Source organism: Diospyros lotus, chromosome 10, assembly GCF_014633365.1.
Source record: "Diospyros lotus cultivar Yz01 chromosome 10, ASM1463336v1, whole genome shotgun sequence".
Lineage (NCBI taxonomy): Eukaryota > Viridiplantae > Streptophyta > Magnoliopsida > Ericales > Ebenaceae > Diospyros > Diospyros lotus.
The window spans coordinates 13005525-13020183 of record NC_068347.1 but is presented as its reverse complement, the minus strand read 5'-3'; the positions used below and the strand labels follow the sequence as shown (position 1 = coordinate 13020183).

The window sequence follows — 14659 nt, the reverse complement described above, 5'->3', positions numbered from 1 at the left end:
CAAGTAAAGAAGAGTAGATGCTTTCGACAAATTTTGAATAAATGAGTGATTGTTTTTCTATTTAAATGTGGGGTTAGAAGCAACACTTAGTGGCTTTGATTTTAAATTAAAAATTAAAGCACAAACAAATAGAGTTAGGGGATAATTCATCATTATAAAATAGAGTAAACGTATAATTAAATGGAAGCACAAACAAAAAAAAAAAGAAATGTAAATTTTCGCTAGTGTAAGATTTCAACTTGATAAATAATTTCTTAAGATCCACTAATACATGGACGGACTCATTTATTAGATCGAATATAGCATGACTAGTTAACAACTCAACAAAAATCACTACCCGAATAACATCCATTTTAAGAATGGACGGGGTGTTGAACTCTACATGCAACCAAACATATGTTTTATGGTAGAGACAAGGAATACATGAAGACAGAGAAATAAGCATAAGCAATCGACGTTTTAGTTTTCTTGGTCCAGAAAGGTTCAAGAAGTTGGAGCCTTGGTTGCGCACACTGGAGGATTCTGCTTTCCAGAAAAGATTGGATTTATATTAGCACATTCTGAGGTGGCAGGGCCATCTGAACCATTGTATTTTAGGTCAATATCGCCAACTTGTACGTTGCTGCATGGTATGCCACTGCTACAAACAAGCTTAACAGCCACTTTAGTAGGAGTCGTTCCACGAATGTTCTTGAAGGTCACATCACTGATCTTAACAAGCGAAGGAGACTAAACACAAGAAAATTGACCAATCCAGTAATATTCTTGTTAGTTAATATAAATGAATAAATAAAGCTTGGTAAAAATATATATGTTGCTTTCAAATTTGTGTATACATAGATGGATTTAAATTAAGTACCTGGGAGGAGCATTGGTTATAGGGGCAGTATCCCTGATCAATCAAGACTGGATTGCCTACATTGTCCATTATGATATCCTCGAAATGGAGACCAGAGGCTACGCTATGACCAGGAGATGCCGGCCATGTTTTTACCCTTACACCATTGTCGGTGCCAGTAAGTGTACAATTCTTAATGGTGATGCCAATAACAGGGTCTTCTTTTTGGTACCTACCCAGACTTCCAATGCTAATGCCATGTCCTGGTCCACAAGTCACTTTCTCAACCTTAACATTTTGGCTACCATCACCAATCGACACACAATCATCTCCAGTCTTTATGTTTGAATCTATTATATTCACCCCGTCTGAACGTCCAATGTGGATGCCATCTGTGTTGAGGCTTTCGTCAGGTGCGCTGATAGAGAAGTGCTCAAAAGTTAAGTTCTTACATCCTATAACATTAACATGGAAGTGCTTGCTGTCCTTGGAAGTTACATCACGGATTACGGAATTGGTGACCGCGTTCAAGCCCATGTTCTGGTTTGGAATATTTACTAGAAAGGTTAATAAATTTTTTACACCAACACAACATATATATATATAACGAAGATGTAATTAAAGACATCATATATACAAATATATATATATATATATATATTAAACATCGACGTACTCTACTTACCATTGACTTCTTACAATCTGTGTTCTTGTCGCAATCATTGTTGGCCCAAGCAGTGGCGCCCTGACCATCGAAAGTTCCACCACCTGATATGGTGAGTTGATCGACGTGGTCAATACTAATCCAACTACCAGACTTCAAGGCATTGGGATCTTTTGGGGCGTTCACGGTTCCCTCTACTTTAATCTCCACAGGAGCCTTGCAAGGCCCTTTAAGTTCCACTTGCGTCAACAAATACGAGCCTTTTGGAATCGTAATTGTATTTGGACTTGTTGCTGCACATGCCTCTGTCCACGCATCTAGTACAGCCTATAATTTAAAATAAAACAAATTAATGATGAGCAATACATACGTTGTTTCCAAAATTCAGAGGACTTTTCAGTGTTAAGCATGCATTTTAGATTTGCAGTGTTTCTTACCTTGCTGATATCTGTTTTATCATCAGCCTTCGCACCATATTTTGTAATATCAAAACTCGCAGCATGAGTTTGTAGAAGAACTTCAGCTAACAATAGCAAGAAAGAAATTGCTAGGTTACTGAATTTGATTACAACCATCTTCTCCATCTTAATTTCAATCTCTCTTTTTAAATGAGTTGATACTATAATTAAGCCTTGCTTCAAGATTTATATATATACATTGAATCGAAAGGATTATTTAAGGTCATCAAACCTCTAAATCAGTTTTTACTACACTTTTCGTGGTTGTCATGACATGTGTTGAACTTCCTATCATAACCTTGTTTTCTACACCATACATAAATCGTGCTATTTTGGGATTAATTAATAAATTGTCAAATAAAAACATATTTTAAGCAGTAAACTTCTAATCTATTCCACTTGTTTTGCATGGATGAAGGACGGAACGGTTATTTGATCTATTCTTTGCTCCATAGAACAATGGAAAAATATTATTATTATTATTATTATTATTATTATTATTATTATTATTATTATTATTATTATAACCATGTAAACAAGAGTCATTCTTATTTTGTTTAATTTAGAACTAGTGTGTGAAATTTGAGCACTCATTTTCCATTATTATTATTACTATATTTGTGTAAAATTATTAGAAAGTTATTAGTATATTTAATTTGCATCTAGTATTATGAGTACAGATGCCTCGTTTTTTTGTTAATTAGAAAATATATTTTGAATTTGAAATAAATCATTTTGTCACGTAAAAAATAAAACATTTTACCAATTAACTAGCTAAGTATATACGTGTTACTCATTTTAGAGAAAAATATCTTCAAAACACGTCACCTTATTCAATTTGAAATAAAACATTTCATCGTTTGTAATAATTTTATTTTATAAATAATCAAAATTTATTTTCCAAAAAAAGTTCCCAATTTAGATGATATTTCAAGCATCATATAAATATTTTGAATTTGTGTTTTTGGTATGATATTATAGATTTTTTAACCTTTTCCAATTTCTATTTTATTTTCAAATTAAAAAATAATAATAAATAGATCACTAATATTTTACTCTTGTAAGAAGTGTTTTAATAATGACAAGTTATATGCCAAAAGAATTTAAACTCAAAATACTTGCTTGTAAGTGTCTCAAAAATCAATTTCAACGATTTCATATGGTTTACATGCTCAAAGAGTATTTCATATGGAAGTGTTTTGAGTGAAAAAAAAATCAATTATTAAGTCTTTAAATTATCTAAGAATTGTTCTAAAGAGAGCATCAATCATGATTTTCAAAAGAAACATTAAATCATGTTTTAGGATATTGAAAAAACAAAACATGAATACTTAAATCTTTCTCCAAACATGAGAAATGATGCTGCAAGTGTTATCAAAGAAACATGAGTATTCAAAAGAACCAAGTTAAAAGAGGTTTCTTCAAAAAACTAGCATTCTCTAAAAGTTATCGACAAAGTGTGTTTTTACTTAGGATCTGTCGACTAAGTGCTAAGCTTCTGTCGGCTATCAGTTTTCGAGAAATTACATTTGTCAATAGAAAAACTTTGCTTCTTTTGACTAATAGTGAGCCATCTTGCTTGACATTTTTAGTTAGTCTCATTTTGTCGACTATGGTATGAATTTTGTTAACTAACAGTTTGTATGCATTTATATAATTCTTCATTGGGCTTAATCAGTTGTAACGCGCCGCTCCCACTTACGGGTGTTACTTGTGAACAATTACCTGAATTGTCCACTTGCCTGATTTTTTGTGAAAGGTGGATCATGTTTCAAGATGAAACACCCTAGGTGGGAACTAGGCTCGTCCTTCCCTTCCCTCAACCCGAGGATTCACTAACAGAATTGGGCTTCAACCACAGCGCATTTGGTTGAAAGGAAAACTCGTGAAGACGCCCAACTACCATTTTTTTTTATTTATATTTAATTCTTTTTCCATCCAAGAATTTTACCGGGCTCCATAAAAATCACCATTTAAATCAATCCATTGATTGATTTCCAATTTTGGAGGAAAAACTCATCATTTTTAACTTTCCAAAATTTCGGCATTATTCTCCAAAATGCCCGAAAATCCCTTTATTTTGAAAATTCCTCTGGGGCCCAAAAATCAATATAGAATTGCCCCTTAATTTCCCAAAATTCCAAATTTTTTAAAAAAATTAGCCGACGGGGCCCCATTGGGCGCTGGCCGTGCAGGCTGGCCGCGGATGCCGCGCGGCTGCTGCTGCCCGAGCGTGCGGCTGTTGGCTACGCCCCTACTACTGCTTGCTGCCCTCTTCACTTCTTTTTACTTCTTTTTTTTCTTGGGCTTTAAACCCCAAATTTTTCCAGAAATTAAATTAATTAAATGAACTTCACATTCATTCAATTTTTGCCTCTATTTCTCCATAATTAAGGCTTAAACAACACTGTTGATGCTTCCACAACAACTCATACCAAAGTGAGATTCAACCTAGGATTCAACATGCCAAAAGCCACTATCTCATTTCAATTTAAAATCAACACTTCAATAGAAAATACACTCATAAACTTAGGCTTTAACAAGCCATCACCAATCAAATAATTTTACATTTCTTAAATAAACACCACAACTTAGGCTTCCATAAGCCATGAATTTACAATAAATAAACAAACACCATGAGCTTCCAACTACAAGCTTGTAACTCTTCCTTTTCTCTTTTGACATAAGAACAACCTACATGGGGAGGATAAAATCTCATGAGCCACAAAGCTCAATAAGGGTGCAATGAACATAAGTATAAATAAAAACATAATATGTGATGCCAAATGCATGTATGCAACATCGTTAGGGCTTCCACATCCTCACAACCACCTTGGTTTGAGGCTTTAAACTACCCTACCCCACACAACCTCATGGCCATAGGTCCTTAAGCACAAACAACATGCCAATGCACACACTCAAAGTTTAAATACATACTTACAACTTGCAAAGCCACCATCCCATGGGGCTATCCCTTACCTTAGCATTCTTTGAAGCTTCAAACTCTCACTAGCTTATTTCCAACACTTCTCCTAAAGAGATTCCTTGAAACAAAATATAAAGAAACTAAGCTACCATTCAAGAGAAATAAAAAGATCACTAACCTAAGGAAGAACCCTTACCTTCATCTTTTTTTCTTTTCTTTTCTTTCCCTTTTCTTCTTCTTTCCTCTCATTGGAAAGCTTCTCCCTTTTCTTACTTTCCTTCTTTCTTTCAAATGGCAAAAATTGAGACAAAGGCTTACTTTCCCCTTTTATACTTCTCTTGTCTTGAAATCTCAATTTCAAGACTTCATCTTAGCCTTTGATTTCCATTTGCTTTTTGAGAGAAAATCCCAACCATCCACATCTTTAGATTAAATACATCTCTCTTGGAAGAAACACAATCCATGCCATTTCCTCTCTTTAAATCTCAACCATTGGATTACTTTGCCTTTACAAGACTTAATCTCTACCTTTAATAGAAGCACAATCCATGTGCCTTTCCAAGAATTAATCTTAGCCATCCAGAATTAGTCTTTAAATTAACTCATTAATATGTTGGCAATCCTTGCCAACCTTCAAGACTACATGGTGGCCCTTAGATCATTTTCCAATTTCAAGAATCAATCTCATCCCTCCAATTTTTCATTTCTTTCTCATTTAAATTAATGGGACTATTTTCACCCCATCACATGAGAGACTACTTTGAGAGACATAAATACTTCATTTTCCATTTAAATAAATCCCATAATTTTCAAACATTAATGGGTGACTAATTTCCCATTTCCCTTTGGATTTATTTAATTCACCATAATCATTCTCTTTATTAAATGCTTGAAAGACTGATTAGCATTTCTTTTTGCATTTAATTAATTCCCTCATTTAACTTGGACCACATTAAGCCATGTGTCACTCCAAGACACCAACCTTGGCTCCCAAGTTCTAATCTCATCCCTCCATGTGGCATTACCACATTAATTCACCATTTTAGGAAAAATTAATTATTTTCTCAAATAATTGCATATTCTCCATTTTCCTTATTTTCCATAATTAAATTCCTCTATGGAATTAATTCCAAAATACCAAAATACCTTTTTATGAATTATTAATCCCATATATCTCCACATAAATACAAAATTGGGATTTAATTCATTTACTCACCTAATTCCACATAGGAATTATTTTCAATTTACCAAAATACCCTTTATATTGGACTTCACTATCCAAATTACCAAAATGCCCCTCTCTCATAGGGCACCATCATTCTCAAAATCTTTCACATTCTCAAGGGCATTTTTGGAAGTTTCACACTTCCTTTCTTATTCTCTTAACACCAGGATTACTGGGTGTTACATCTGTCGACTAACCTACCAGCTTCTATCGATAAACAACATTTGTTTTTTAGTGCAGTCGATAGGAAGCTTCAATCTGTCGACTAAGTCTTATTTTGTATTACAAGTTTGCCAACTAACCTATTTTCTTTGTTGACAGTTTATTACTCTGAAACAAATAAAGGCTAGTTTTTGGCGCATTAAATGCTCGCTTAACTACCATCAACGACTCTATTTTTGTCTTTAAGCACCATCATCTATAAATAGGTGATTGAAAGAACATTTAAAGCTATTGAAGAACATTCAATTCTTACCTACAGTGCATTCAAGATCAATCGTGTGTTAAATTTTTGTTCACACATTTTTTGTTATACTAAGGCTTTGTTCTTATTTGTTTAAACTCATTTTCAGCCTCTTAGTTTTATTTTGAGAGAATGTGTAACTAAGAGCAAAAGCTGTGAGAGTTTCAATTTCATTTACCATTGTATTTTCTCTTCCAAGCTTGTAAGTGATAGAATTTAAATGGTATGGCACGCACCAAGAGGGGGGTGAATTGGTATAATAAAAATAATTCCTTTTTGAAACAGTGATGTTGTCTATGAAGACCACAGATTCGTTAAACCTCAAGACCTTAAAATGACACGATGAGGTATCAACCGTGTAAAGACAATCTCGTATTGAGAAAAATGAATATGAAATCTTATGGATGGAAAAACAAATTAAGTAGTGATAAAAATGCAAACAAGAACAAACAAAACTGAAAGCACATGAGACAATGATTTATAGTGGTTCGGCTTTCCAAACCTAGTCCACTACCTTAACTACCCACTAAGGATTTTGAAGCAAGTTCACTATCAACCGCCTACTCAACCCGAGTAGGTCCTCTAGTATGTGACTAGGAAAACTTACAAACCTCCCAATATAATGGCCCTCTAGCTTACGCTAGGACAATTACACTAATCGTGAGAATAAGAGTCTAAGAGTACAACTCTTAGTTACAAGCTCTATTCATCTGAAAATTTCAGGCTTACAATGAATGTAACAGTGTATACAAAGCCTCAGAAATGTAAATACAGAGAGAGAAGAAATTAATCATTCGATGTAAAAATGAAAGCTCAGTAGTTGAAGATATTAAATGTTTTCCAACAACCTTTAATCGATTCTCTCAACCCATATTTATAGTTGATGGTAGATAAATACAAAAATTCGACCATTGTGGTTGTTGGGCTAGTATTAAATACGCCAAAAACTAACTATTACAAAATTCTGCGAAACAAACTATCGACAGACAAAAAAGGTTAGTCGACTTTATTTTCAAATAAAACTAAGGCATAGTCGATAGACAAGTAAGCATAGTCGACAGATGTCCAACCAAATCTACTGATAGTTGACAAACACTTTCACATAGTTAACACATCCAAAAATATGAAGACAATTTATAACATCATACACATACATAGTCGACAGAGCCTGTACAATAGTCAACATAACACAACATGGTCGACAGAAGCTTGGGCATAGTTGATAGATCATAAACCCATAATCGATTATCTACAGGCATAGTCGACAAAGCATATACACATAATGGACTATCCATTTGGAAAAACTAAACACTTAACATTTTCTAACTTTGTTTCTTTTGAAAGCAAGTTGAGATTATCAAAAAGATATTAATTTTGAATTTAAACACTCAACCTTACTCCTATTAATATTGATTTTCATAACTTTGCTTCAAACTCATTCTCATAGATTTATAAATTGATTTTCATAACAATTAGTCATTATAAAATTATTTTAATTTTCAAGAGTAAAATATCTGTAAGCTTGAGGGCCTATCCAAGTGATAGGAGGTTGTATTTGTTTTCCTAATCGAGGACTAGAGGACCTACTTGTCTAAGTAGGGGTTTGTTTTGAAGTGAATTGAATGCAAATACCTTAGTGGGTGACTAAAGGAGTGGACATAAGCCATATTAGTCGAACCACTATATAATGTTGGTGTTCTCTATGTATTGATTTTTGTTGTTTCCAAAATACAACAATCTATTTTTTTTTTTGTGGGAGAATACAATTTGTGTGTGGTTGATCATAGGAGTCCCGTTCAGGCCTCGTTACCGTGTGTTGAGAGTCTCGTCATCGTATGTTGAGAGTTTGATGATCGAGTGGGACTGATGAATAGGAGAGTTTGATGACCGAGTAGGTCTGATGAACGAATGGGTCTGATTACCAAGTGGCCCCTGATGACCGAGTAGGTCTGATGAACGAATGGGTTTGATTACCAAGTGACCCCTGATGACCGAGTAGGTCTGATGAATGAGTGGCCCTTGATGCTCGAGTGGGTCTGATGAACGAGTGACCCTTGATGACTCAGTGGGTCTGATGATTGAGTGGCCCTTGATGCTCGAGTGAGTCTGATGAATAAGTGGCCCTTGATGACTGAGTGGGTCTGATGAATGAGTGACCCTTGATGAATGAGTAGCCTTGATGACCAAGTGGCCATTGATAATCGAGTGGACCCTGATGACCGAGAGACCTGCAAAACGAGAGCACCATTAGGGGCATGGGTGGGTGTCCCAATGCAAACCCTCTAATGCCTGAGTCAGTTCCCGAGAGAAAGAGTGCGAGAATGTATTGAGAGTGCCTAAGAATGCATACCTTATGTCAGAGGTATGGCCTCTTATTAATAGAGGAGGGAGGGGGAAGACACATGGCAACCACGGTGAGAGTCTCGCAGCCTATTCTAGTGATTCCACAGCCCATCCGAGAGTCTCAGAGCCCATTCATAGGGGCACAACGGGATACCCAGTCGGTCATGACCGAGTGTGTGCTTCATGCCTTCGATCACATGGAGAGGCAGCGAGAGAGGAAGACCCACTAGGTCATGATCGATTGGGTGGGGTCCATTCCCTTTTCGTGACCCACTGGGTCATGACTGAGTGGGTTTTCTTGGCTTTGAGCATCTTCTTTGGTTCTTTTTCTTGGTTCAGTCTTGAGTGGTTCGCATACCTCAACTTCAAGCCTAATTTCTACCACAATTCAGCCAGTATCTCTCAAAACTCAAAACACAAAAGTTGTAGATAATTCCCTTGGATATCCATAGGATTTTGATTCATCTCAATAAGAGATTGGATGAAAAAGTTCTGCCCAAAAAACCAAAGTAGTGTCACACCCAGTTGGTTATGACTGAGTGGGTCCTCCTTAGTTGGTCTCGGCTGATTTCACCCATGATGTGTCCATTATCTCTCAAAACTCAAAACATGAAAGTTGTAGAACATTCTCTTTTCTTTCTATGAGATTTTAAATCACCTCAATTGGCGCTCAAACGAGAGAGTTATCCTAAAAAATCAAAGTAGTGTCACACCCACTCGGTCATGACCGAGTAAGTCCTCCCCACTTAGTCCCAACTCGACCTCTTGCTCCTTTGACTTGTTTCCTTGATCTCTTGTAACCCATTTTCCCTTTGGGCTTCATGTCCATGTCTTGCAACTCTTTTAGGTCCCATGACTCTCCAAGTTTGCAGGACATATCAATTGCTCCCTACTCTTTCGGTCGGGAGTTCTAGGTGGAAGAATATCTTATCCTTTCGAGTTTTTTCACACACCGTGCTTTTTAATTTCTCAGCTCTTATTCTTTTTAATTCCTTTGTGGAGGTATGAGGTAGATATACTAGTAAGTTCACTTTCCATAGATGCCGAACTATGCACCGGACAAATGAGTTTCTTTTTTCTCTCAGTTATTGCATTATGCGTTCAACAATATGCTTGCATTTTCTTTTCCCTTATTGTTGGCTTGTGAGCAGGATAATGAGCTTCAGTTCGTTTCCCCCCGTTGTCAAGCCATAAGCCAGACAATGGGCTTGCATTGGGTTTTTCCCTCGTTGCCGAGCTGAGAGTAGGGCAATGGGATTGAATTTATTTTTTCCTCATTGCAGAGTTGTGATTAGGGCAACGGGTTTGAATTTATTTTCCCCCCGGTTGTCTAGTCATAAGTAGGACAACGGGGTTGCATTGGATTTTCCCTTCGTTACAGGGCTGTAAGCGGGGCAACTAGCTTGAATTCTTTTTTCCTCGTTATCGAGTTGTGAGCGAGGCAACTGGCTTGAATTTGTTTTTTTCTTGTTTCCAAGCCATGAGCTAGGCAACGGGCTTGAATTTTTTTTTCCCTCGTTGTTGAGCCGTGAGCGGGGCAACAGGCTTGAATTTTTTTCCCCCGTTGTCGGGTCATGAGAGGGACAACAGGGTTGCATTTGGATTTTCCCTCGTTGCGGCGCTGTAAGCTGGGCAACAAGCTTGAATCTGTTTTTCCTTCACTGTTAGGCCGTGAGTGGGGAAATGTGCTTGAATCTGTTTTTCCCTTGTTGTTGGGCCATAAGCGGGACAACGGGGTTGTGTTGGGTTTTTCCCTCATTGTCAGTGTAACATCTAAAAAATTTTGAAGATAAATAACAATTATTGATTCTAGTATTGGAGATAATTATTGAATATACGAGAATTTATGGGGAAATAATAATTTTTATGGTTTTGAGGAAATGGGCGATTACGATAATTAATTATTTTATTTGGGAGTATCTACAAGAATATTGAAAGAATACAATAAATTACGTTGGGGAATTTTTTTGGAAATTTGGGGTGTAAGTGGAATGAGTGGAAATGGAAGTTCGGGTGTGAGGGAAATTAATAAAGAGGCGTGTGTGTAATTAATGGAAATCGTGGGTGCTGAAATGTAAATTGCGAAAATGGCCGTGAGTTCAATTTAAAATTAATAGGGGTCGCATATATGTTGAAGATGGCGTGTGGCGCCGGTGGTCGCGTGCGAGGGGGACCAGGGGCTGGATGTGGGATCAAACCAGCAGGCATGAACGCGAGGCTAGGAGAGATTTACTAATTTTTTAGCAAAATCCTTGTAATACCCAGTATTTAATATTAAGAGTATTTTTGAGAATTACGGGGTCAAAATTATATATAGCAAAGTTTCGGGCCTACATGTAATATTCAAAACATAAACAAAAGGTGAGGGACTATGTGAAAGAAAGTCAAAGAAGGTAAAATTTTCTAAATAAGCGATTTTCGACAAAATCAAGAGATTTTCGAATGTTTGAGGTCAAAACACGTGATTAGGGGCATCCGGGCAAAAGTGCAAATTTTGTAAACTACCTGTTGGAGGTCGAAATGATTAATTTTCAATAAATTCTCGAGGGAAATGAATAGTTTAGAATTTGAGGGCAGTTAAGGAATTAACGAGAAGTATAGGGGCATTAAGGATTGGGAGAAAATGCAATTGGAAGTTTCTTGGGGGGCTAAAGTGCAAAATCTGGAAAATCAAGTGGGAAACCGATCGGCCGCATTGTGGCCACGGGCAGCCGCCCCTAGAGGCATTAAGAAGGTTGCTTGGAGACTCTAGGGTAGTCTCCAAGCGATGATGAAGCCGTTGGAGGTTGCTATTGGCCGGAAATGGCCTTGACGTGATCGAAAATAATCGTGGATGGGATTTCTGATTTAGCCAAATCTTTCGAGGGATTTAACTCGTGATTTGGGGCTGTTCGATTGGTTTGGAGGCTAGATTTGGGCTTAAGGGATATGACCGAGCAAGATATGGTGGGGAATCGGGTCGAGAACGAGTATAAAAGGGGTAGAGGCTAAGGGTTTCAAACACAAGAACGACCAAAATTACTCTTGTTTTAGGCTAAATCGAGCTTTTGGGAAAAGGGGTTTTTGTTCCTTGGGTTGTGAGGATCATTTCTAGAGCGTTTGGAGTCGATTGGTATAGGTAAAGTGGGGTTTTAGGGAGTTAGCGAGAAAGTCAGGCTCGCTGGAACCGCGACCTGTAACCGCCGTTTAAGGCGTCTTCCGGTGGTTGTTTCGGCCATTTAAGGGTGCCATCGTGGTCACCTCGTCAAGCTCTTCAAGGCCCTAGGGTTGTTTTGGCCAAAGGAAGTCATCGGAAAGCTGCCATAGCCGAAGAAGACGACCGGAACCGGCTGCGTGTGGGCTTCACTTGCTGAGGCCTTTGGTGGCGCGTGAGGGCGCGTGAGGTAGGTTTTGCTTCTGAAATTAATTTTGTAATTTTGTTAGAATTATTTTAGGAATTTTCATGGAAAAACATTTGGTGAAATGTGATATTAGGTATTCTTTATGAATTTTCGAAAGTGAGGAAGGTTTAAAAATATGGAAAAGTAGAGAAAATTAGAGAAAAATAGAAATATTGATTTCTAAGGTCTTTAATGGTAAATAGGAGACGATTGGGCTGTTGAAAGGAAGGATTGCATGATTTTTAAGGTGTGACACGTTTTTTGAGGCAAAAAATTAGACTTTTCTAAATTTTGGTAAGTGGTTTGATTCTAGCTTTGTCTTGTCTTGAAAATGTCTTGGTGTGTGTATAGTGGGTTCAGGTGAGCAGTTTTACCCTCCCGAACTTAGGATATTCGTGATTGAACCGGTTCTAGTGAGCGTTTATACCCTCCAGAACTTGGGTTGTTTTGTAAAAGCGTTTAACTTATATACTTGTGGAATTATTTGCATATTGATCAGGTGGTATGTTGCATCAACTGTTTTAACTTACAAATGAGTCGGTGCATGGCGTGTGATTTTCATATCATCGGGGTGTCGATTTCGTGTCGTTGTTTGGGTCCGTATGGGACGGGATGGGGTCTTCTTAAGAATGGGACGAGGTTAATCCAGGTGAACGAGTGACATGGTAGGGCACTCGAGGATTAAGTATGTCACGGCAAGGTCAACCCCAATGGTGTGTGGAATGGATTTTCCATGGAAGGTTGAGTATGTTAGGGAGATTTCTCAAGTTAGACGTGTTTGCATGTTATCGTTTTGTCTGTATATGCCATGCTCGTATGTCTTTCATGCATTATGTGAACTGTTTCATGCCATCATTTAGATGTTTTATCATCTAACCTGGGTTATGCCCTTGGAACATTCAACGTTCCAGCTAGGGACTGCTGCGAGGTTGAGGGCATGGCCAGTGAGGCCAACGGTGTTTAGTTTGAGAGTTGTATCATTTTGGAGAAGATAGTATTTATTTTGGTATATGTATGAACGGTTGTATGATACTGTTGTTATCATTTTGTAACATTGTAATACGTATTTCGGTGTGGAAACACCTTGTATGAAACTCGTGGTAGGCCACGACATTTTGATGTTAATTATTTCGCTGTGTTATATTATGTCTCGTTTAGTTTTTAGTCTATTGATCTTGTTAGTTAAACGAGTAAGACTGGGTTCTCGGGATTTTTATCTACATGTGAAGATTGTTCTTGAAATCACCACTAGCACCGGCCATTGTATGTGACGGATGTTTCATCTGCATCTGAAGATTGTACCCATGGCGCCGGGTGTGGCAGACTTGGAAAAAAAAAAAAAGATTCCCGAGAATTCCCTTATAATGACGTGCCCGTGTAAGGCGAGGTGTTACAATCCTCCCCAAAACGACGTCCTTTCTGGGAGGCGGTGGTGCTCCCCAGCGGCTGCCTTAGTGGCCGCCATGTGACTCTCCCCCAGCCACTCATTTTGCACTTTTTTTAAGCCCAATTCGGGTGTCTCCTAGCCAGCAGGAACATGAAGAAAAGTGGGAGAAGAGGGGGCTCGGCCAGCAGCGCGCGAAGGAGAAAAATACAAGGAAAGTGGAGAGGAATCTGGTTTAATCTGCATTTAAAGTGGCCAGGTAAGCTAAATAAATTATTAAAGCATTATATACATAGAGATATTAATTTTATACAGTTGAAATTAATTAATTGGAGTTCGAGAACTCATTATTTACTTTAACTATATTACTTCGCAATAGGAGTGCAAAGAAAGTTGGGATTGGTTATTTGCAGGCAAGCTTCCAACCCTCTCTTTCTGCTCTATGTTTCCTGTGAAAGTTTCCGTAGTTTTTCGTATTTTATTCCCTCCCTCACCATGACTCGATTCAACACATTAATAATGATAATTCACGTGGCAACAATTCCATAACTTATATGTTAATAATAGGTCTATTGGTGATTAACTAAGTCAAGTAAATGTTGTTTTGGTGTCGTTCATTTCATCCTTCACGGGGCTTCGTACCACTCCAATTTCCTTGGGAATGATGCCGAACTCGATGGGCTAGGTTCTTAGAAGAGTTGGTATGGTTTATTAGGTTATGTTAAAGGGTATAATGAGAAAAGTGAATGGTTTATTAACATGATAAGAGATGAGAAGAAGAATAGGGTACTGATGATTGTGTTGCAAGTGTATGATGAGTCATGAGGGAGTTTATCAAATGCTGAGTTTAATGATAACCATGTGTCTTAAGGGTATGGGGTATAAAGCCACCGACTGTCGACCGTGGGTCATGGTAGTTGATGGCTAGATGTATGGGCACTAGTCATCGGCTGTTGCGATAAGCCTTAGACAGGCCAG

At 37.6% G+C, this 14659-nt stretch overlaps 1 protein-coding gene across 1 annotated transcript in view; it reads right to left on the bottom strand.

Moving 5' to 3' along the window:
• Positions 1-388: 388 nt before the first annotated feature.
• Positions 389-14659, bottom strand: part of LOC127811113 (exopolygalacturonase-like) — a 28645-nt gene continuing 14374 nt past the window's right edge. Inside the window, exons 2-5 of the mRNA XM_052350824.1 lie at positions 1940-2025; positions 1524-1829; positions 860-1378; positions 389-729 (exon numbers count right to left, since the gene is read on the bottom strand). Coding sequence (XP_052206784.1) covers positions 484-729; positions 860-1378; positions 1524-1829; positions 1940-2025 — 1157 coding nt within the window. The 3' untranslated portion in view covers positions 389-483. The remainder of the gene's footprint in view (positions 730-859; positions 1379-1523; positions 1830-1939; positions 2026-14659) is intronic.